The 24363-nt window shown below is 35.7% G+C and overlaps 1 protein-coding gene across 4 annotated transcripts in view; it reads left to right on the top strand.

The window, feature by feature from the left end:
* Positions 1-16695, top strand: part of INTS13 (integrator complex subunit 13) — a 27060-nt gene extending 10365 nt beyond the window's left edge. For 2 of the 4 annotated variants that reach the window (XM_040488601.1, XM_040488600.1), the window contains 11 exons: positions 36-164; positions 1795-1879; positions 4383-4472; positions 4886-4993; positions 6071-6249; positions 7353-7523; positions 7775-7929; positions 8271-8501; positions 10536-10675; positions 15457-15592; positions 16361-16695. In XM_040488601.1, coding sequence (XP_040344535.1) covers positions 36-164; positions 1795-1879; positions 4383-4472; positions 4886-4993; positions 6071-6249; positions 7353-7523; positions 7775-7929; positions 8271-8501; positions 10536-10675; positions 15457-15592; positions 16361-16400 — 1464 coding nt within the window. In that variant the 3' untranslated portion in view covers positions 16401-16695. The remainder of the gene's footprint in view (positions 1-35; positions 165-1794; positions 1880-4382; positions 4473-4885; positions 4994-6070; positions 6250-7352; positions 7524-7774; positions 7930-8270; positions 8502-10535; positions 10676-15456; positions 15593-16360) is intronic. The other 2 variants (XM_040488602.1, XM_040488603.1) reach the window with 2 other exon arrangements.
* The last annotated feature ends 7668 nt before the right edge of the window (positions 16696-24363 follow it).

Raw genomic sequence — 24363 nt, forward strand, 5'->3', positions numbered from 1 at the left:
TTTTTTTTTTTTTTTTTTTTTTTTTTTTTTGGTAGTTATCCCCTGTTTTAACCAGTGAAGTTCATAGTGTTCGTGCGGGACGGCATCTTGCTACCAAGTTAAATATTTTGGTACAGCAACATTTTGACTTGGCTTCAACTACTATTACAAATATTCCAATGAAGGTAGGCAGTACTTTTTTTTGCTATTTTCAAAGTTCTGGTATGCTTTTTAAATATTTGTTTGACATGTATTATTTATTTTGATTGGACCTTAACTTTTTCTCCCCATATCATATTTTCTGTTTTGCTAGCCCACATTCAGTGTCTTTGACCAGGTCAGTACATAGTGAAAAGCAACAAAAAGGATCACAGAACAAAATTCTGTAGTTTTCTTTCTTGTAAGAGTACTATATATCAGCTTTTTGTTTTTAATTATGTTCTCATTATTTTCATCAAAATACAATCTCTATCTTAAATGATTATTTTTTCTGTGATTCTTTTCCTGATGGTTATGTTATTAGATTTTACTTTGTGCATCCTAGTGGATCTTTTATTTCCTGTATTTTTGTTCTTGCTCATCTAGTATGAAGGTGTTTGTAACTAATAGGCCTGACTATAGAAAAAATAGCTCATAGTTTTTAAAAAGTTTATTATACTCTAGCTGAAAAACTAAAGATGTAAGTTTTATGATTTTACTAATGGATTTTCTTAGGAATCTGTTGGTACCTGTTTATTTCCATTATGTCATCATTAAGTTGTCTAGGACAAGCACAGTTTTAAGTCCAATTTCATTGTTTTGCCGCCATATGACGAACACTGAATTTCATGAGAAGTATAATCTATTCATTATTAATTTCCTCCTTATAAAATGGCTGGCTCTCTAATAGAAATTGTAGCCTTATCTAATAGAATGGTTTGGATGCAGAAATTATCAAGTAAAGTAGCATAATATATTTAAAAAAAATTTTTTTCAACGTTTATTTATTTTTGGGATAGAGAGAGACAGAGCATGAACGGGGGAGGGGCAGAGAGAGAGGGAGACACAGAATGGGAAACAGGTTCCAGGCTCTGAGCCATCAGCCCAGAGCCTGACACGGGGCTCGAACTCACAGACCGCGAGATCGTGACCTGGCTGAAGTCGGACGCTTAACCGACTGCGCCACCCAGGCGCCCCAACATAATATATTTTAATATGTGTAATTTCATGAGGTACAAGAAAAATACTCTGAGGGTGACAGATACCTTGTTTTTTAAATTTGATCATATTTGTGTGTGACTGGTGTGACTCTTTCTTCAATCTTTGTCTTTTCCCTGTAAACTGATGTTATTGAAGTTCTTATTTACTATTTAGTGAAAACAAGTTACTAAACTTGTTTATTAGTCTGTATTTACTATTTTATATAACTGGTGTTGCTAATTTCCTGTAGGTATTTAAAGATGCTATTTCCTCCTTTAAACAACTATTTCACTTTGAGTTTGTATAAGCTACTTCAGTTGTATTTATAAAATGTATTGGCAAGACAATGCATTTAGAGAAAAAAAACTCTAAAATTCTGGAAGAGTCATTTATGTTAATTCTGATGTAAGAAAAATCATTAAATACTTTATTACTTCTATATAGCTAGTAGTTTTATAGAGTTCATATTGCTTTGGAAAATTATTGCATCTTTAAATAGATTACTGAGCAAACTGTCCCAATATTATAGCTAATTATTGTTGGGTATATTTTATCTCACTTTAAGCAAAAAGCAAAGTGAATAATAACTTCATTATTTTGAAAATAAAACTAAATTATTTTAAATTTTACTTTAAGGAAGAACAACACGCTAATACATCTGCCAATTATGATGTGGAACTACTTCATCACAAAGATGCACATGTGGATTTCCTGAAAAGTGGTAAGAAAAGGACATTGAAAAGTTTTATTTTGTAAGATCTAACCTATGAAAGCATACTAACAACTTTCAGAAGTTTGTCAGCAAACAGACCTGATTGGCTGTAGTCCACCTCTTTCCACACTTATTCCACAATGCTGTCTACTAATGGCCATGGAACTAGTGTTCTGTAGAATTTACTTTGGGAAACACTAGCCTCCTGGAACAAATACTGAGATAGCCGGTACAGTCATGTCATAGTTTCTCTTTTGCAAGCAAATCACCTTGGGAAAGCAAGAGGAACAAGAACTGACTTGAAAGAGTGATAGAGTTCCAACTTGCCTGCATAAAGATCAGTTGTTCTGAAATCTAAATTTGTTGTTTTCTTCGAAAAATTATTCGAGTCAGTAGGTCTCATCACCAATATCATGATTTCTGCAACTCTATTAGCATAACTTGGGAGAAGGCTCTGGAGTTAGTAGGTCAGAGTTTTAGCTAAAGCTTTGCCACCAGCTAGCAAGATCTGTATGTTTCTAGACTTGAGTTTGCACACTTTAATAAAATAAAGATGCTGGATTAGATGAACTAATAATCCATCCATTCCGAAAAAAATTCAGTGAAATTGCCTTTAAGTTTTGACATTTGATTAAATCCTTTCTAATGTTTTCTCTGTAAGTTGACGCTATCAGAGAATTAAATGGTTCACTTTGATAATGTTTTATACATCTTTTTTGAAGTTAGTATCCATCAACCAGTCGTAACATTTGTTCAGTGTATAAGAAATTTTGAAATTAATCTAATACAAATTTGTAATGTGAAAAAAACTATTAAGATAAACAGATGTATTAATGTTTAACAAAGGAATGTAAAGAACTTGTTTTTGAAAATATGGTGTGTGGAACTTATGTCACTAACTGAGTTAATACCAACTTTTAAAATATTTTAAAACAAAAAAATGTTAAGAATATCCTTTGTGACACAAAATATTTCTCTAAGATAGTAATTGACATGTTGTCTGTGTGACACAAGGGAACCATTTGTAAATGCTGTAGTAGCACTATGAATAGGGTGCTGTGGGATCACGAGGGTTGCATGTGATTATGCCTCCGTGACTTAGGCAAGCTTTACAGAGATGACATTAGAGCTGGACTTGGATGAGTAGGCTTGCGCTTTAGCTCAGATAGCTTCCGTAAGCTGTAGACCTATATCCTCTACTGCCTAATTATATCTGCTAGGTGTCTCTCCGGCACCTATAACTCAACATTCCCAGAACAACTTAGGAGCCTGCCCCCTGAACTGGTCTTCTACTGTCCCCTCTCTTAGTGAATGGCCCTATTGTCTACCCAGTTGTTTAAGGCAGAAACCTCAGTCATCTTTGAGACATCTCTGTATCATTCTTCATATCTAGGCCATCATCACATTTTCTTGATTTTACCTATTAAGTGTCTCCCAAATACATTCATACAACTGCATCTCTACTGCCATTACCATCTCCCTGATCCAGCCTATTATTTTCTTATCTACTAGTCCTTAGTAGCCCCTTAAAATGGTGTGTCTCTAAAAAATTAAAAAAAAAAAAAAAAAAAATGGTGTGTCTCCTCTTGACCTGTGAGCTAGAATAGCTTTCAGAATGCTAATCCTGACCATGTTCCCTTAGCTTAAAACCCTTTATTGTTTTTGTTACCCTTTGGATAAAGACCCAACTGTTTAAATGTCTTACCAGTCCCTGCATTGCCTGGCCTGTCCTCCTTTCCATTTTCCTCTCACAACGTACTCCTGTTTCAGTGCATAGGCCAGAAACTCCATGCTCCTTCCTGTCACAGTATCTTGACATTTGCTGTTCTTTCCTTGCTCAAATGTTCTTTCCTTCATTTCTTTAATTTCTCCTTATCCTTTGACAACTGAAACTAGTTTTTTCACTTCTCAAAGAAACCTTCCCTGGTGTCGTAGATTAGGTCAGATCTCTGTGTATAGATGCTCATGGTACTGTACACATCTCCTTCAAAGCATTTTCAACTTTATAGTCCTCACTTGTTCATTATTATTTTCTTAACATCTGTTCACTCTGTTTTACTATAGACTCCATTGAGGCAAAACATGCTCATTGTTACATCTTTTTATATTTATTTTCTAGATCCCTCATTTTATGGTTCTCCTCATAAATTCATTAGGATTCAGTTCATTTTAGATTCCTGACACTTTCTTTGAGTATTTTACCATATTACGATTTCATGGTGTCAGAGGAGAACAGTTGTATATTATTAAAATAAACAAAAATTTTTGCTGTTGACTTTCAGTGCAGTGACTGAAATGATTAATGAGAAATTTGAAGATAATTGAATATTTGTTTTAATCAGAGCAAATATCTAAACTCCTTTTGGTGTTATTCTAGGATACTTTATAGAATTGATGTTCTCCCAGAGGTGTTTTCTCCTATAGAGTTTAAACTGTTTTGGAAGTCTTACTTAAGTAAATGATTTGAAGTTTGTGATCTATTTTGTAATGTCTCTCTGGCTTATTTTTAAAGGTGATACTCACATAGGTGGCAGCAGTAGAGAAGGCTCGTTTAAAGAAACGATAACATTAAAGTGGTGCACACCCAGGACAAATAACATTGGTAGGTATTTTAAGGAAATTGAAATAGGGGTGCCTGGGTGACACAGTTGGTGAAGTGTCCAGCTCTTGGTTTCGGCTCAGGTCGTGGTTTCACGGTTTGTGAGTTCGAGCCCCTCATTGGACTCTGCACTGGCAGTGCGGAGCCTGCTTGGGATTCTCTGTCTCCCCTTGCTCTCTTTCCCTCCCTAACTCATGGTCTCTCTCTCTCTCTCTCTCAAAATAAACTTTAAAAAAGAAGAAAAGAAAGGAAAAAAGAAAAAGGAAAGGATAAATCAAGAGGTTCTAAAAGTGGGTATATGTAGGGATCATTAGTTTATTTTTGAATTTATGTTTTTCATTGTTTTAGGGGCTCAACGAACATTTTCCCCCCTCTTTTAATTGTGGAAATAATTCCTTTATATTCTTTCAAATCAGTGTTTTCTCCCATTTCAGAATTACACTATTGCACTGGCGCTTACCGAATTTCACCTGTAGACGTAAATAGCAGACCTTCCTCCTGCCTTACTAATTTTCTTCTAAATGGTAATTTTCAACATTTAATTGTTTGGGCTGAAAATATTACAAGTGAAGTTATTAGTAAGGATATGTGAAAATCTGTACTCTGGAAAGCTCTTTTAAGATAACCTAAAACTGTTTTATCTTCGAAAATTCTTCTAAAGTTACCTAATTGTAAATACCCTTTTAGCAATTTTATTAATGTTTTAAAAAAATAAGATAACTTTATGTTTTCCATATTGTCATAAAAAGTTTTATTTAAATATTTTTAAGTATTTTTAATTTTAAAATTTGGCTGTTAGAGTCTAAGTTGATTTTTTTGGTAGAATAATACAGACTATTTACCCTGGCCTGTTAAATTTTAAATTGCAAAGTATATATAAACCTCTTTTTGCACACTGTACCTTAATCATAAATAAACATTGCATTTTCAGTATTATGCCATATGATTCTTACCTATATGACTCTTAAGTCTGTGGTTTCCTTGTGTGAAAATTAAAAAAAAAAAAATTGGAGTCCATTTGCTAAATTTAAATTCTTAATAGCTTCTCCAGTTGATTCTTCTGATTGACTAGGTTTGAAACCACTGATGTGATGGGTCAAATTTAAGCAAAATTTGATTTTAAGACTGTGTAACGTGTAGATTAAATAACCTTTGGTCATGTGAAATAGAAAGTAGTTATGGTAACTGTGCTGATAAGGAGGTATTGTGCAAGTACATTGAGACTTGGCTTTCTCCCCCAAATGTTGTGTAGCTTTGATAGCTAGAGAGTTATCCAGCAGTTGTCTCACTGTTCTTCTTGATGTCCAGGAGAAAGATTGTATGTACTTGTAATGTATAAAGGATGTAACCAAACATTGTACCAGAGACCACTATACTTACTTTGGAAAACTGTACAACTATGTAAGCTTTGAGTGACCAAGAGAAAGCTAAGGCTAGAATTCAGACTTTTAGGACTTGAAATGCAGATATACTGAATTAGCTATGCTGCTTAAAATATGAGGTTTAATAAATAAAATGAAAAATCTAGACATAAATAATGAGGAAAAAAATAACAGCCTATATGAGCTTCATCACTGATAGAGTAATCTTGCTTTTGACAGGTCGTTCTGTTTTATTGGAGCAACCACGAAAGTCAGGTTCCAAAGTCATTAGTCATATGCTTAGTAGCCATGGAGGAGAGATTTTTTTGCATGTCCTTAGCAGTTCTCGATCCATTCTAGAAGATCCACCTTCAATTAGTGAGGGATGTGGAGGCAGAGTTACAGACTACCGGATCACAGTAAGATTCTAATACTTATAAATTTTATGTTTTGAGCCTGCCACCATTCAGCAAATATTTATTAAATGCTTATTACATGCTAAGCTCTGTGACAAAATGGGGTTTGGAGAAGTTCATGACTTATTATTTTAATTAGGTGACTTTCCGGCAATACTTGCTCAAAAGAACTATTTATCACTATGTGGTCTTCATTATGTATTCAGTGTATATCGAGAAGTATATGGGTAGCATTGACACCTGGAATTATAGGAAAGAATGGAAATTGACTTGAATATTTCAGGTGGAAGTTTACCTTGTAGTAACTTAATGGCAAATAAAAACAGTTCAATGTTTGGATTGCTATTTTGAAATAACACTAAATTTTTGTTATTTAAAGATATATACAAAGAAATTGTGTCTATTTTGGGTAGAAATCCTATTCTCATTTTAATTTTTCAGTTCCCCTCCTCTTTTATATATTTAGTACTTTATGGTTGTCTACTTTGAGGTGGTGGTGGAAATTAAATGTGATTCATATATAGGAATGTACTTGGTAAATCACAGAAGTGTTATAGACTATAGGTAATTATTTTTGATTAGGCTTTTCTTTATTATTTTTATATCTTTTTTAATAAGGAGAAAATAAGTATTCTTTGCAGAAAATTTAGAGAATATAGATATCTTTTTTTAATCAAATACAATAGCTGTAAATTACCTATAATTCCATCATTCATAGATAACCACTGTTAACATTTTGATGTTATGTCAAGGTAATTTTTAAATAAGCATTGGTATTCTAAGATGATTAACTCCTTCCTTTATCTGTAGATGATATAAAAGAGTTAAATTATAGAAGTGAAGAAAAATGAGTGTTCTTGGTTTTTAAAAAGTAGAAAGAACCATGAATGCATTGATGTTTGAGCCTTTCTTCCATCTCCATTGTAATAAAGGCTGATAGACTTCATGTTCAAAAAGATGGGGAGAATTAGTAAGGGAAATGTTAGAGAAAATACTTTGTTGCGTATCACAGGAGAGAAGGCATCAGGGCAACAGACTATTACATGTAATCCATACTGAAACATAAGAAAATAGTTTCTAATTTTATTTTATTTGGTTATCATTAGGATTTTGGTGAATTTATGAGGGAAAACAGATTAACTCCTTTTCTAGACCCCAGATATAAAATCGATGGAAGTCTTGAGATCCCTTTGGAACGAGCAAAAGATCAGTTAGAAAAACACACCCGTTACTGGCCTATGATTATTTCACAAACCACCATTTTTAACATGCAAGCGGTAAGTATTAAATAGTTTTCAACCTTTCTTTTTGATTAGTTATATGTTTTTTACAGATAATCATTTCTCGAGCAAAGAATGAAATATATGAGTTTGCTACAGTTAAAGAATTAGTAATAGAAAATTGAAATGATGAATATAGGTTATCTCACTATGGTGATGTTTAAAATCAATTGAAGTTCTCCCTAAATGCTTTGATATTTGTTTTTCAAGACAGATTTTCTTCTTATTTCTTAAAAAAATTCTAACAGGTAGTTCCATTAGCCAGTGTTATTGTGAAAGAATCTTTGACAGAAGAAGATGTGTTAAACTGTCAAAAAACAATATACAACTTAGTTGATATGGAAAGAAAAAATGATCCTCTACCTATTTCCACAGTTGGTACGAGAGGAAAAGGGCCTAAAAGGTAGCTTTTTTCCCTTGCTTTCTCTATATATCACGTTTACTTGATGCAGACTGTTTTTTAAGCTAACTTATTTCATATTGTAATTTATATAATTGAAGGTATATATATGTGTGTGTGTGTGTGTGTGTGTATACATAAGTGTTCATATGTATATGATTGAGATGAAATGATATAAAATCTAAAATAGCAGAATCGGATACATTATAACTTAGAATTACACCACTAAGAAGAAAGAGTCTGTGTTTAATGATTCCTTTTACTTTATTTTACCAGTACCAAGTGATACTTCAATATTATTTAAAGAGTATTTCTAAAAACGTCATTTCCAATCTTTACTTCAGAGATGAACAGTACCGTATCATGTGGAATGAGTTAGAAACCCTTGTCAGAGCTCATATCAACAACTCAGAGAAACATCAAAGAGTATTGGAATGTCTGATGGCATGTAGAAGCAAACCCCCAGAAGAAGAAGAACGAAAGAAACGAGGAAGAAAGAGAGAGGACAAAGAGGACAAATCAGAGAAAGCAGTGAAAGATTATGAACAGGAGAAATCTTGGCAAGATTCGGAGAGGTGACTTGTTGATAATGTAGGACCGTGGTGCCTTTTGGCACATCACATGCTGCATGTAGCACATTCAAACATTCATGTAATAGTAGTTCACTTAATGTGTATTTGTTTCATTATCTAACTATAATTTTTTCATTCTTAAAATCTGAAATATCCTGGGCTTAAGAATTACAGGGATTTTTTGTTTGTTTTTTGTTTTTTTGCTCTTAGGGGCAAAGGTAGTGTTGAATTTTTTAACGAACTTCTGCAAATCATAACATACTATATTTGATATCAGTATTTGCTTTATGCGTTATGAATATCAAAGACATGGTTTCATTTGTTCAATAAATACTGAGTGCCTGTGATGTGTCAGGCATTTGGTATTAGATTCTTGCCCTGGAAGAACGTACAGTGGTTGTGATAGAGACAGGCATGTAGGTCATGGGTTACAGCAAAGGGTGGAAGAGCTGCTATAAAAATAGGCACAGGATATCCTTGGGAGCACAGAGGAAGAACATAGTCTTACTTCTGAAACCCTTCCTCAGTAATACACTCTTTCCTTAGTTTGTGATTTGTACGGTTATATCATAAAAAGTAGGAAAGTCTTCGAAATGAAAGAATCATAACATTTCAGCTGGCTTTGTCTTCTACCTCTTTGCCAGTAATCAGCAAAAAACCAGGTAAATATTATAATGGCAATGTTAGTAAGGTCCTTAGAAACAAAACAATTTACTGTGGAAAATTTCAAACATATACAGTAACAGAACAAATAGCTACTCATTTATTTTTAACAGTTCATGGCAGATCTCATTTCATATCTGTCCACAACCACTCACCTCACCAGCACCACCACTATGCCTCCCACATGGGAATATTTTGAAGCTAATTCTAGAAATCCTATCATTTCATCCAAAAATAAGTAGAACATTTTATTCTCTTTGACAGTAGAAGTTCATTTCTTTCTTAGGGCTACTGAACTTCTGAAACAGAATCAGCTCACTTTAAGAAGAGTGGGGGGAAATATTCTCTTTCAGATACTACCAATCTTTATATATGTTGAAAGTGTTTCTGGTCTCTCTCTTTTTTTTTTTTTTTTAATTTTTTTTTTTCAACGTTTACATATTTTTGGGACAGAGAGAGACAGAGCATGAACGGGGGAGGGGCAGAGAGAGAGGGAGACACAGAATCGGAAACAGGCTCCAGGCTCTGAGCCATCAGCCCAGAGCCTGATGCGGGGCTCGAACTCACGGACCGCGAGATCGTGACCTGGCTGAAGTCGGACGCTTAACCGACTGCGCCACCCAGGCGCCCCTTTCTGTTCTCTGATGAAACTCAAAATGAGCTTGGAGTTAAGTTCTTAATTTGTGGAATGTAAATACATTTCCACAGCACATAAATTAGGGCACAAATAGTACATTTTTTAATCTTATTTGTAATTTGAAAGAGTATTTTGTCCATATTTGTAAAAATTAAAACTGACATTTCTTCCAAAGATCACATTTCTGACCTCTTTAATTTTAACTTCCTAAATTTTCTCCCATTTTTTCATATTTTACAGCCAACTATATTACTGAATTATTAAATTATGATGATGAAGGAAAAGGGAAATCTGTGTTTAATTCAGTCAGTTCTCTTACCTGATTTTAGGTTGAGATTTGTATTTTCATTAGTTTCTGGGTTTACTTTGTGAGAGCAGCTATCTTTTACTAAAAGCAATATACAAAGTCTAATTATTGAGCCGTTTAGAGTTCTAAAAATTTAAACTATGGAGCATCTGTCTGGGTGGCTCAGTCGGTTAAGCATCCGACTTCAGCTCAGGTCATGATCTCGTGGTTCGTGAGTTCGAGCCCTGCATCGGGTTCTGTGCTGACAGTTCAGAGCCTGGAGCCTGCTTCAGATTCTGTGTCTCCCTCTCTCTCTTGTCCCTCCCCTGCTTGCGCTCTCTCTCTTGTCTCTTAAAAAAATGAATAAACATTAAAAAATTAAAAAAACATAAAAAAATAATAAAACCAGTAAAATTTAAACTTTAGATTTTATTGTGTGTCCCTCTAACAGATTAAAAGGAATCTTGGAACGTGGAAAAGAAGAGTTGGCTGAAGCTGAGATCATTAAAGATTCACCCGATTCCCCAGAACCTCCAAACAAAAAGCCCCTTGTGGAGATGGATGAAGCTCCACCAGTAGAAAAATCAAAAGGTAGGGTAGAGCTATGGGGGTAGCTGTGTTTGTAAACAGTTTTCCAGTTTAGTTCTGTTTTCTGCGGTGTCATTTAATGTTGCTGCCTATATGAGGAAGAGCTACTAACTGTTCCCGGATGTTGTTGAGGAGGTTCTGTTTACAGCCTTGGAAAATGCAGGCAGTGAATTTATTTCTTGACATTAATGAAAAAGTAGTGTCATACCTTCATTAATGAAGCCTGTGGAAAATAAGCACTTTCACTACAAAGTATGTGTTTTAAGAAATTTTAATTCTGTAAACTTGAATTCATTTATGTTCCTGACTCTATACTAAGTGTGCTGGGTTTAATGAAGACAGATTTCTTTACCCTAAGCTGCTTACTGAACTTAAGGAAAGCTCTTACATTACCCATCTATAAAGTGGTGTCAGTGAGTTTCAGTAAAGGTATTATAAATAATACTTTCACTGTAAAAAAAAACCTCATAATGTTTTCATTTCATTTTATCTCTTATTTATAGACTGAAATGCTTCATTTCTTCTTTAAGGAATTTTGGGTAGCAGAGCTGTGAATTGGGTTTGGGAGCTCCTGAAATCATTGTAGGCTTTAGTTGTCTTGAAGATAAACTAGATTTAGGCCTTTTAGGATAAATGGCAAATAGATAAAAGGATTGTTTGGTTTCTTGCCACTATGCCTCTCCTAAGCAATAAGACCCAGGGGCTGGCCATATTGCACTTATTGGCATTTCATCCTAGAGAGAAGCCTTGTTTGTTTTTATATACTCCTTCTGGGGGGGGGGGGGGAGAGAGAGAGACATACAGTGTGTGTATGTGCGTGTATGTATGTATGTGTATATATATACACACGCTATATATATAGTGATACATGTAAAATATTCTCCTTTCACTGATTTCTTTGGAGCCAGAGATAAGAGCGATCTTATCATATTTGCTTTCAAGCATTTGCCAGGGTTCCTGGAAAGTAAATAAATGTCTTGATAAATTGTTCTATTTTTCATAGGCCAAAATATGCCACTGTTGATTAGGATGAGAAATTTAGGTTTAATCTAAACAATGCATTAATGTTGCTTGTAAAATAGAACTCCAAAAATTATTTATTAGTGGCAAAAAGTTGCAAGCAACCAAAACACTGTTAGGAAGAAAATAACTAAATGATGGTATGTCCATAGGGCAGAATTTATATAGCCCAAGAATACTTATTGCTACAAATGCCCACTGTTCCCTCTTGCTAATGTGTATCATTCAGATTTCAGCTTAAGCAAGTCTTTTTTCAGGAAGGACTTCCTTGATCTCTGTTCACAATTAAGTTAGGTGCTTCCATTGCACCCCAGGATTACACTGAGTAGCACTTAGAGTCCTGCATTGACATTGCTTATTGACATCTTGCCTCAGCTACTAATTGGGAACATTTTAAAGGATGGGCTTTTTATTTTTTAAGTAGGCCCCATATCCAGCCTGGAGTTTGAAGTCATGATCCCGAGCTCAAAAGTCTCATGCTCTACTGGGGTACCTGGGTGGCCTCAGTCAGTTGAGCTTCTGACTTTGGCTCAGGTCACAATCTCGTGGTTTATAGGTTTGAGCCCTGCGTCAGGATCTGTGCTGACAGCTCAGAGCCTGGAGCCTGCTTCGGATTCTGTGTCTACCTCTCAGTCTGCCCCTCCCCTGCTCACGATCTCTCTCTCAAAAAAAAAAAAAAAGCTCATGCTCTACCAACAAAGCTAGCCAAGTGCCTCAATGCTGGGATTTTTAAAAATTTACTCTTAATATCACTACCACTCAATGCAGTCCTGGCCCATAGTAGAAGTTCAATTATTATTTGTTGAATGAATAAATGAATGAATGAGGTAAAGAAAAAAAAAAAACAGGCTACAAAACCATATATACCATTATCTCCATTTTGTTTAAAAAAAAAAGTTCATATCCACACATACACTTGCTTGTCACTTTAAATTAAGTAGATCCCTGATGCTTCACACACTGGAAACACTATATAGAGTGGCGCAGATGAAAAGCAACTTGGTTTCAAACAGAAACCATGTCTCTTTTGAGCAGCAGCTTATACAGGCCTTTTATTATATACTTCAGTTTCATCTGTTTTGGAAAATGACTTCCCAGGACTGTCCAAAGTGAATTTTGTGCCTGATACATATAAGGTTGGGCTATTCCAAACATGCTTTCTGGATTGGATGAAAATCTGTTCAGCTTTTTGTACAATGCAATAGCAGAAAAACCGAAGTGTAGTTTTATTGATATAGATTGCCATTGAAAAAAAACTGGAACATTTATAGGTGTTAGAGCAGTGGTATTATGGATGATTTTATTTTCTCCTTTATATGTTGTCTAAATTTTAACTAATGAACATGTATTAGTTTTATAGTGAGAAAAAGTATTTTTGTTCATTCAGTTTTGGAAAATGTATATGCAGTAATTTTAACTTTTTTTGTTGTGCAATTCTGTGAATTTAGACAGTGTATATAGTTGTATATCAATTGCACCACAGTCATGGTATAAAACTGTTCTGTCACCCCCAGAGATTCTCTAGTACTGCTCCTTTGTAAGCACCCTATACTTCCCTTGTCCCCAATCCCTCATAATGGTTGATGTGTTTTCCTTCCTATGATCTTGCCTTTTTCAGAATGCCATTTAAAGTGAAATCTTAAAGTATGCTGCCTTTTGAGGTGGACTTATTTGATAAAGCATAATGCATTTGCGATTCATCTGTGTTGTGTGTTTGTCAATAGTTTTTTTTATTCCATTGTATGTGACTAGCTTTATTAGAATCTCATTTTTCCAAACTGGCTGATCATTGTGCACCAGAAATTAGTGAGAGTTCTAGTGGTTCTGTATCCCCAACAGTACTTGCTGGATTTTTTTCTTCTCTGACAGGTATAAAGTAGTTTTTCAGTGTGGGTTTAATTTCTGTTTCCCTCATGACTGATGATGGTAAGCTTTTTTTCATTTGCTTATTTTCCATCTGTATATATTTTTCTACTAGAAGGTTCATTCAGGTATTGTAGTTATATCTAAATTGGACTGTTTAAGAGTTTTTTTCTTAGATTTTGAGAATTCTTTATTTTTTCTGGATATAAATGCTTTGTTGGATATGTGGTTTGCAAATGTTTTCTCCCAGTCTGGTTTGTGTTTCTAACAGTGACTTGCAGAACAGAAGTTTCTAATTTCGATGAGGTCCAATATATCAAAACTTTTTTTATGATTGTACTTTTGGTGTTATCTATAAGAAATCTTTGCATTGCCCAAACTCACAGAGGTTTTTTCCTACATATTCTTTTATAAGTTCTGTACTTAGATTTTACATTTAGGCCATGAACCATTTTGAGTTCATTTTTTTATTTTTTCCATATGGTAGAAGATATGAGTCAGTGTTCCCTTTTTTTTGTGTATGCAGTGTCCCAATTGTTCTGGCAGCATTTGTTGACAAGACTGTTTTTTCTTCATTGAATTGCCTTTGTATCTTTATCAGAAATCAATTAATTTGATATGTGGAAGTCTATTTCTGTTTTTGCTTTAATTGTTTTAATTTTATTTATTTTTAAGAGAGAGAGAGAGGAGGAGGAGGGGCAGAGATAGAGGGAGACACAGAATCTGAAGCAGGGACCAGGCTCTGAGCTGTCAGCACAGAGCCCGACGCGGGGCTTGAACTCATGAACTGTGAGATCATAACCTGAGCTGAAGTCAGATGCTTAACTGACTGAGCCACCCAGGCACCCGTTTTTGTTTTTTTAATGTTCCATTGATCTATGTATCTGTTGTTTTGCCAATACAATACTGTCATGATCACTATAAGCAGAATCTTAAAATGAGGTAGTAAGTCTTCTTTTTTCTACTTTTCAAAATTGTTTTAGCTGTGCCAGTGCTTTCTCTTTTCATACTGTGCTGAAGAGATAACATAGCAAGCTTGAAGCTATTATCTTTAACAAAGCCTGCTTGCAAGTTTGGCCCTTGTTTGGCATCTGACAACTTGGCTTTTAAAACATTCCCTAAATGATGAAGTTATTTTGTCTTACATCTGAGGTGAACACTTACTTTCCGCCTAGGAGTATGGAATTTTGGTAATTGTAGTTTGGCAGAGGATGCATTTGTGACCAGTTCTTAATAAAAACCCAGGACTCTGAGTCTCAAATGGGCTTTCCTGGAAGAAATATTGTATATCCATGGCTGCATGTTTGCTGCTGGAGGGAGTATGCACTTGGGGTTACCCCTCACTCTAGGGAGAGAGCATGGAAAGCCTGCAAGTGGATTCTTTTGCCCTTTGCTTAGTGTATCTTTTGCTCTTACTGATCTGGCTGTGTATCCTTATTGTGTTGCTGCAGTGATTCTTGGTTGTGACTGTAACTTGGCTTAGTTAATTGAATCCTTCCAGCAAATCACCAAACTAGTAGCTGGTCTTGGGGACCCCTAAACATTTAGAATAAGGAAAAGATTATATTGCTTTAATGATATAAAATTAGCGATGGTAAATTAAAGGTAAAATTTTTTAATTTGTAAATTTGGGGGCCGCCTGAGCGGCTCAGTCAGTTAAGCATCTGACTTCGGCTCAGGTCATGATCTCATGGTTCATGGGTTCAAGCCCCACATCGGGCTCTGTGCTGACAGTTCAGAGCCCACTGCAGACCTTCTGTTTCCCTCTCTCTCTGCCCCTCCCCTGCTCACGCTTTGTCTCTCTCTCTCTCTCTCTCTCAAATACATTTTTTTTTAATTTGTAAATTTTGAGGTAATGACTTATTACACCTTTTTCCTCTTCTTTCACACTGTAACACCAGGTCCAGTGTCCTTATTATCCCTGTGGAGTAATAGAATCAATACTGCCAATTCCAGAAAACATCAGGAGTTTGCTGGACGTTTGAACTCTGTTAATAACAGAGCTGAATTGTATCAACATCTTAAAGAGGAAAATGGGTTTGTATTATTTATTGTAGAAATTGGTTTTGTGAATTGCTTTAAGTTAAAAGTAATAAATGTTGCTTGTTTATCGTGTTCAGTAATTTTTTATTACTAATGTAATGAGTTGATATGTGTTACCTCTAAAGAGAAAAAATCTACTTCCTTCGGTTCTTGGTACTTATAAAAGACTTGATTACGTTGATCATAACCTTGAAAATATATATTCCTTAGAGCATTTCATTGCTCAGTAAGCATCATAGAGGGAAAATTGGGGAACACTTGATATACAACACTGAACCTGTATAAAATAATGGGGGAGAAAAACTTTCCTGTTAAGTAATACAGTGTTAGGAATATTGACTTTAATTGAACAAGTCTCAAGTCTGATTATTTTAATATCCTTTTTGGAAGACCTCTTGAAAATGTATTGGTAAAGGAGTTTCTTTACTAGAAAAGGGGAAAAGGAAGTAAATTTTTGACTAAATGGTAGAGGTTTTTTTCCTTAGCTTTAAGTTTGAAGAGGTATCATGAAAAAAGTAGCCTTTGAAATGAAACCTTGGGAAGGGGACTTACTTCCTCTAAGCTTCAGTGTGCATCCGTCTGTGGAACCAGGAACGTAAGAGTAGCAGAAGAATCCTAACTGTAGTCCTTTTCTAAAGGACGGATGTTCTTTTGTCCTGTGAATATATAAACAGTTTAATTTTGTGTGAAAGTTGGAGGAAAAATATGGGCAATTATTGAATGTTTTATTTTAGCAACTCATTTTTCTCTTCTGTTTTTCAGAATGGAGACAACAGAAAATGGCAAAGCCAGCCGGCAGTGAAGAATGACTTGAGGAACTAAAATTTACTATATTGCATACATATTTTGGGCAGAATTTGATATAAGTACTTTTACAGCAAGATTGTATAGTTATAGTTGCCTGGACTGGTTTTTACATTTTTAAAATATTTCAACTGACTTTATCTTTTTTGTATTAATTGTAAAATTGGCACATATATCAAAAATATACATTTGAAATTTGTCCTCCCAAATCACACAAATTTATTTTATGGTAAACAATGTTCCCTCTGGAAATGTTTTTTAAAAAATTCTTAGGCTTCTCTTTGCCAAATAAAGACTATTAAAATTTCTGAAATGTAAAATATTGGAGTATTCTTTTAGAAAAGAGTTGATTTAATGACTAACGATTTTTAGAAATTAAAATTATCAGGATTTAGGTGAGATTTGCAATGTTTAACATAAACTATTTCCTATTAGTTTGCAACATATACAGTGCTTTCCCAAAAAACAATGTTGTTTTTATTTTATATTTTACTTTAAATTATTTTGTGTATGCATTGACCATTTAAAGGCAGAACGTTTAGGTAGTTGGTATAAATTTATATTTACCCATTTAAATAATGTTGCATTTTTTTTCTGCTAAAAAGTGTACTGTCCATTGGCTTTTCGTATTGAAAGAGAAGCATAAAGATTACTTCATAGACTTAGAAGAAAGGAAAGTTACTGGGTTATTGGTGTTTACCCCTGAATAGCATCTTGGTCTCCTTACATCTCAGAAGTGTCATGGTTATATGGCATATGTTTGGTGAGTCTCCTTGTGCTTCTTCACCTGGAGGCTTATAACATGCTACAAGAAACATGTTATTCCAGTGTTAAATGCTAATTCTAGGCTTGTCATTTTCCCCTGAGTGTTGAGTAGAGGACGGAGAAAGCTTTATTTAAACCTACAGGTCAGTATTTTCTGTTAAAATGACTGGTGTTTAAACAAGGGTTAGGTGGGCTCCCTTGTCAAGGCAGTGAAATTTATATCGCTCTCTTTTGTCAACTACTGTCTTGGTCTCAGCCCTTCCATAGGTCCTCTCCTCTAGACTCGAGCTGTTTTTATCCTTACCATTGTGTGTAAATACACACTTACACAAATCCTACACAAGCATGACCAGGCCTGGTTAGCACCTCAAAGATTTAAGGAGCTGTAAACTCAATCCTGAATACATTCTGTTTGGGTTCTGATCTTTTGTGTTTTATTCTTGATACCCAGATTTCAACTTGTGCCCACTTGGGGACCCTGGTTTCTTTCTTTCTTTCTTTTTTTTTTTTAATTTTTAAATGTTTATTATTTATTTTTGAGAGAGAGCATGAGTGGGGGAGGAGCGGAGAGAGACACACACACAGAATCTAAAGCAGGCTCCAGGCTCTGAGCTGTCAGCACAGAGCCTGACACTGGGCTCAAACCTGTGAACTGTGAGATCATGATCCAAGCTGAAGTTAGATGCTTAACTGACTGAGCCACCCAGGTGCCCCACAAAGAAATTTTTTAATGTTTGTTTATTTTTGAGAGAGAGAGACAGAGATAGATCATGAGTGGGGGAGGGGCCAAGAGAGATGGAGACACAGAATCCAAAGCAGGCTCCAGGATCTGAGCTGTCAGCACAGAGCCCAACAGGGGGCTTGAACTCATGAGCCGTGAGATCATGACCTGAGCAGAAGTCAGACGCTTAACTGACTGAGCCACCCAGGTGCCCCCCTGGTTTATTTCTTGATCCTAAAGTCTTCACAATGTACCCTCAAAGACTGGGATCCTTTTTTACTCTCAATTTATGCTTCTCCCTTTCCAATGTGCAAAGGCCATGCTACCTGTTGACAGTCTTATCTATATTGCAGTCTCCTTTTTTTTTTTTTTTTTTAATTTTTATTTATTTTGAGAGACTACAATCAAGGGAGAGAGAGATTGGAGCATTGAGTCCATTGACATTTAGAGTGAGTACTGAAAGATATGAATTTATTGCCATTATGATGCTTGTAGAGTTGGAGTTTCTGGTGGTGTTCTCTGGTCCTTTCTATCTTTTCTCCCCTCAGAGAGTCCCCCTTAAAATTTCTTGCAGGGCTGGTTTAGTGGTCACAAACTCCTTTAATTTTTGTTTGTCTGGGAAACTTTTTATCTCTCCTATTTTGAATGACAGACTTGCTGGATAAAGATTTCTTGGCTGCATATTTTTCTGATTCAGCACATTGAATATATCCTGCCACTGCTTTTTGGCCTGCCAAGTTTCTGTGGATAGGTCTGCTGCTAACCTGATCTGTCTTCCCTTGCAGGTTAGGGACTTTTTTTCTCTTGCTGCTTTCATGATTCTCTCCTTGCCTGAGTATTTTGTGAATTTGACTATGAAATGCCTTGTTGATGGTCGGTTTTTGTTGAATCTAATGGGAGTTCTCTGTGCTTCCTGGATTTTGATGTCTGTGTCTTTCCCCAGGTTAGGAAAGTTTTCCACTGTGATTTGCTCACATAACCCTTCTACTTCTATTTCTCTCTCTTCCTCTTCTGGGACCCCTGTGATTCTGATGTTGTTCCTTTTTAATGAGTCACTGATTTCTCTAATTCTTAAATCATGCTCTTTTGCCTTAATCTCCCTCTTTTTTTCTGTTTCATTATTCTCTATAAGTTTGTCCTCTATATCACTGATTCTCTGCCTCATCCATCCTTGCCACTGCGGCATCCATCCGTGATTTCAGCCCAGTTATAGCATTTTTTATATCATTCTGACTAGTTTTTACTTCTTTTTTCTCTGCAGAAAGGGATTCTAATCTACTTTCGACCCCAGCTAGTATTCTTATTACCGTGATTCTAAATTCTGGTTCAGAAATCTTGCTTGTATCTGTGTTGGTTAAATCCCTGCCTGTCATTTCTTTGTGCTCTTTCTTTTGGGGTGAATTCCTTTGTTTTGTCATTTTGAAGGGATAAAAGGAATTAATGAGGTAGAAAAATTAAAATTAAATTTAAAATATTAAAATTTAAAAATTAAACACACAAATCAAATAAATGATGCTAGAACCTAGGTATGTTTTGTTCTGGGTGTTGGAAGTGGTTTGACAGATTAGAGAAAAAAAGGGTGGGGGGGAATCATTTGAGAGTTTGAAAAAATGAATACACTGAAGTAGACTAAGATGATGGGAGTAAAACAATTTGGAAAAATTTACACAAAAGTAAAGAATATAGAAAAAAATTAAAAATGTTTGTAATAGAAATTTAAAGTAAAAATGAAGTCTTTCTGCATTCAAGAAAAAGAAAAGAAATGAAAAAAAAAGGAAATCGTTTGAAAATTTGAAAAAGTGAATACGCTGAAGTAGACTAAAATAAAATGATGGAAGTAAAATAGAATTTGAAAAAATTTACACAAAAGTAAAAACCATAGTAAAAAAATTAAAATATTTTTAATAAAAATTGAAAATAAAAATGAATTTTCTGTTTTCAAGAAAAAGTGAAAAAAAAAAAGAGAAAATTGAATAGATGGACCTGCTAATAGATTGAAATAGGACTGAAATTACTTTGTTTTCCCCTAGAAGTTAGACTATGAAGCACTTTATAGTCCATAAACTAAGTAGGCAGTGAGACTTGTGTTCTTGAAGAGCGAGGTTGGCCCAGTTGGGCGGGGCTCAGTGTAACATCTCCGCTCTCCACTAGATGGTGCTGCTAGCCTACTGAGGTGGATTGTTGTGTCACTCATAGGTGCGTATGTGCATGCTCGGGAGCAGTGAAAATGGCGTCACCCAGCCACCCAGTCTCTAGTATCGGAACTCTGTTCTCCCTGATCAAAAATCATGCACCTGTCCTCTGTCTTCAGCTTTCGTCCACTCCCTGCTTTTTCACTGTGTGTGACCAGGCCCCAGGCAGTACCTCTCTCCTGAGTTTTGTCTCAAATGTGGCTGTTTTCCCCATCCCCTTACTTCTGAAGGACTGCGGCTTTGACCTGTTCTTCCCCTCTGTGGGAGGGTTTTACCGACCAATGGCCGAATGAACAATGGCCGAATGTTGGCTGCACCCAGGAACGCTTGCTGGACCCTGCTGCTGCCGGTGCCTGAGACCGTGGCCATGTGCCAGCCTGCCCCAGAAAAAATTCGCAAGATAGTGTAGCAGCAGCATTTCAGGGATTATGGAAAATCACAACACACATCTGGCACCTGGCTTCACCCTTAACGACCTTGTTCCAGCACCAGTGAATGTGGCCGTTTTCTGGGGTCTACTGGGACCAGGTGGCTTCAACAGTCTCTACCAAATGGCCTTCCAGCAGTGGAACCGCTTTCCCCAGTGTGGCCCGAGAACCTCCTGGACCCCACTCTGTTCCTGGGGATTCGCCCTTCCCACCAGAGCACCGCCAGGTATCGAGCTGTGGAGTTGCAGCCTTTGCGCTCCCTTTGTTTACAGTCTTAATGGAATTTAAACCCTCTCCTTTCTCCTTTCTCCCTTGTTAGTTTAGTTCCTGCAGCTGTTTCCAATATTCCACTTTCTCTCCAGCTGCTTTTGGGGAGGGGTGCTTTTCCCTTATTCTACCGCCCTCCCCAGTCTCCATCCTCTCTCTGCTTGCAAAAGTGGGTCCCTGTCTGCTGCAGCCTCTTACTCCCCAAGTTCACCTCTCTGTGCTGCATACCTGCTGAATTCTGTGGTTCAGGTTGTGCAGATTGTTGTGTTAATTCTCCAATCAGTTTTCTAGGTGTATAGGATGGTTTAGTGATGGTCTGGCTGTATTTCATGGATGCAAGACACACAAAAAACTTCCATGCTGTTCTGCCATCTTGACTCCTCGAGAAGGGGAGAGAGAGAATCCCAAACAGGCTCTGTGCTGTCAGCGAGGAGCCTGATGTGGGGCTCAGACTCATGAGTTGCAAGATCATGACCTGAGCTGACATCAAAAGTCAGACTCTTAACTGATTGAGCCACCCAGGCGCCCCTGCCATTTCCATTTTTAGATACTACATATGAACTGTTGTTATGCTCTACTATGGTGGGTGGGGGGATATTTCTATGGCTGCATTTAGAACTACTCTGCCAGTAGCTTTCTATAGATCGCTAGTGAATACATGCAAAAAGTTGGCTCAAATCTGGAGGCCAAAGAGAGATCACAAACAAGCTTTCAAGCCACTTCTGGAAAAATGAGAGAGGCTGACAGCACTCTGCCTGGTGCATTGCAGGATCCAGAGAAGGCATGCAAGCTTAAAAATTTTGCCACAAGAGGGAGCAAGAAGTGTGGAACAGATGTACCATAGAAGGTCTGAAATAGCCTCAGAATCTGGGAAGGCTGACAGTATCTATCACTCTTTTAAAGGCAGTTAGTAAAGATTGGAGGAGTTGACAGCTACTTCAACAGCAAACAGTCAGCAATGCAAAAGTTTAAGGCACATGAACAATCAAAGTAAGATGACCATAATCTTTCAGTAACTGAACCCAAAGACATATGATTTACCCAACAAAGAATTCAAAATGGCTATTTTAAGAAAACTCCATGAGTTGTAAGAAAACAGACAATTCAACAATATCAGAAAAACCATATATGAACAAAATGAGAAGTATAACAAAAATCATTAAGAATGAAACATTCTGGAGATACAGAATTCAATAGATGAAAATGTGATAGCATCAACAACAGGAGATCAATCAGAAGAAAGTGTCTAAGAGAGAAGACAGGGACTTTGAAATTATCCAGTCAGCGGAGAATGAAGAAAAAAGAATGAAAGGGTGAAGAAAGCCTAGGTGGTCTGTGGGATGCCATCTAAAGAATCAATTTGTGAATTATTGGAATTCCAGAAAGAGGAGAGGGGAGGGGACAGCAAGCTTATTTAAAAATATAATCGCTGAGAACTTCCCAAACCTGATAGGAAATTTGGATATGCAAGTTCATGAAGCTCATAAGTCACCAAGCAAAATTAACTTAAAGAGATCTTCTCCAAGATACATTATACTAAAACTCTAAAAAAGTCAAAAACAGAAACTGAAAAGGAGCAAGAGAAAAAGAAGGCTTGTAACTTTCAAGTTAACTCCCATAAGTCTTTCTCAGCAGAAACCTTATAGGCTGGAAGAGAGTGAGATCTATCAGGAGTGCTGAAAGAAAAAACAAAAATTGCCAAACAGGAATACACTGTGGCAAAGCTGTCCTTCAGAAATGAAGAAGTAAAGAATTTTCCCAAACAAAAGTTGAGGGAATTCATCACCACTAGACCTGCCTTATGAAAAATGCTGAATGGAGTTCTTCAAGCTGAAATGAAAGGATGCTAATTAGTAACATGAAAATATGTAACACTGGGAAAGGAAAGTATATAATCAAATTCAGAATATTCTAATACTATAATATGATGGAGTGTTAACATTAGTATAAAACTTAAAGGTCAAGAATATTAAAAATAACTATAGCTACAATAATATGTTAATGAATACAAAAAGAGGTAAATTGTGTCATCAAAACCAAAAGGGGGAGGAGTAAAAGCATAGAGATGTATGTGATTGGAGTTATTGTCAGTGTAAAATACACTGATATACATATATTTTATGTAAGCTTCATAATACCCACAAAGTGAAAACCTATGGTACATTCACAAAAGAGAAGAGAATCAAAGCAAACCACTACAGAAAATCATCATTTCTCAAAGGAAGGCAGCAAGAGAGGAAGAAAAGAATGCAAAAACTACGAAACAGCCAGAAAACAATAGTATGACATTAGTAAGTCCTTACCTATCAACACTCTAAATGTAAATGGATTGAATTCTCCAATCAGAAGACATAGAGTAGCTAGATGGATTAAAAAACAAGACCCAATTATATGTTGCCTAACAGAGACTTACTTCAGCTTTAAAGACACACAAAGGTTCATCAGTGAAAGGATGGAAAGAGATATCCGATACAAATAGAAACCAAAGGAGAGCAGGTAGCGATACTTATATCAGACAAAATAGACTAAGCCAAAAACAGTACCAAAAGACAAGGGAGTTTATTGCATAATGATAAAGGGGTCAATTCATCAAGAAGATATAACAATCGTAAATACATATGCACTCCAAATCAACCTAAACATATTAAGCACGTACTAAGTGGCCAGAAGGGAGAAATAACAATACAATAACAGGGTATTTCAATTTCCCAATTTCAACAATGGACAAAACTGACTGGATGGAAAGGAAACATTTGACTGGAACTATATTCTAAACCAAATGCACCAGCAGACATATATAGAACATTACATCCAAGAGCAGCAGAATATACATTCTTCTTAAGCCACATGGAACATTCTCTGGGATAGAGCACATGATAGATCACAAAACAAATCTTAACAAATTTGAGAAGGTTGAAATCATGCAACATGTATTATTTTGACCACCATGTTGTGAAACTGAAATCAATATCAAAAGGAATATTGGAAAATTTACAAATATGTGGAAATTAACACATCCCTGAACAACCAATGGGTCAAAGGCGTCAAAAGAGAAATAAAAAAATATCTTGAAACAAATGAAAATGTAAACACAACATACACAAACTTATGCTATTATGCAAAAGAGGGAAGTTTGCAGTGATAAACATCTGCATTAAGAAAAAAAAAGATGTCAAAAAAAAAAAAACAATCTAATTCTACACCTCATGGAACTAGAAGAAGGAGAACAATTGTAGTCCAAAGTTAGCAGAAAGATCAGAGCACAAATAAGTGAAATAGAGGTGAGAAAAATAATAGAATCAACAAAACTCAAAACTGGTTTATTAAAAACAAAAAATGGACAAATCTTTAGCTACATTAAGAAAATAAGACTCAAATAAAATTATAAATGAAAGGAGACATTACAGTTGATATTACAGAAATACAAAGGATAAATAAGAGACTACTATGAACAATTATATGCCAATAAATTGGATGACCTAGAAGAGATGGGTAGATCCCTAGAACCATATAATGTACCAAGACTGAATCATGAAAAAATAGAAAATCCGAGCAGACCAATAACAAGAAAATTGAATCAGTAATAAA

The sequence above is a fragment of the Herpailurus yagouaroundi genome, unplaced genomic scaffold (genome assembly GCF_014898765.1).
Source record: "Herpailurus yagouaroundi ecotype Mexico unplaced genomic scaffold, PumYag 166, whole genome shotgun sequence".
NCBI classification, from domain to species: Eukaryota; Metazoa; Chordata; class Mammalia; order Carnivora; family Felidae; genus Herpailurus; species Herpailurus yagouaroundi.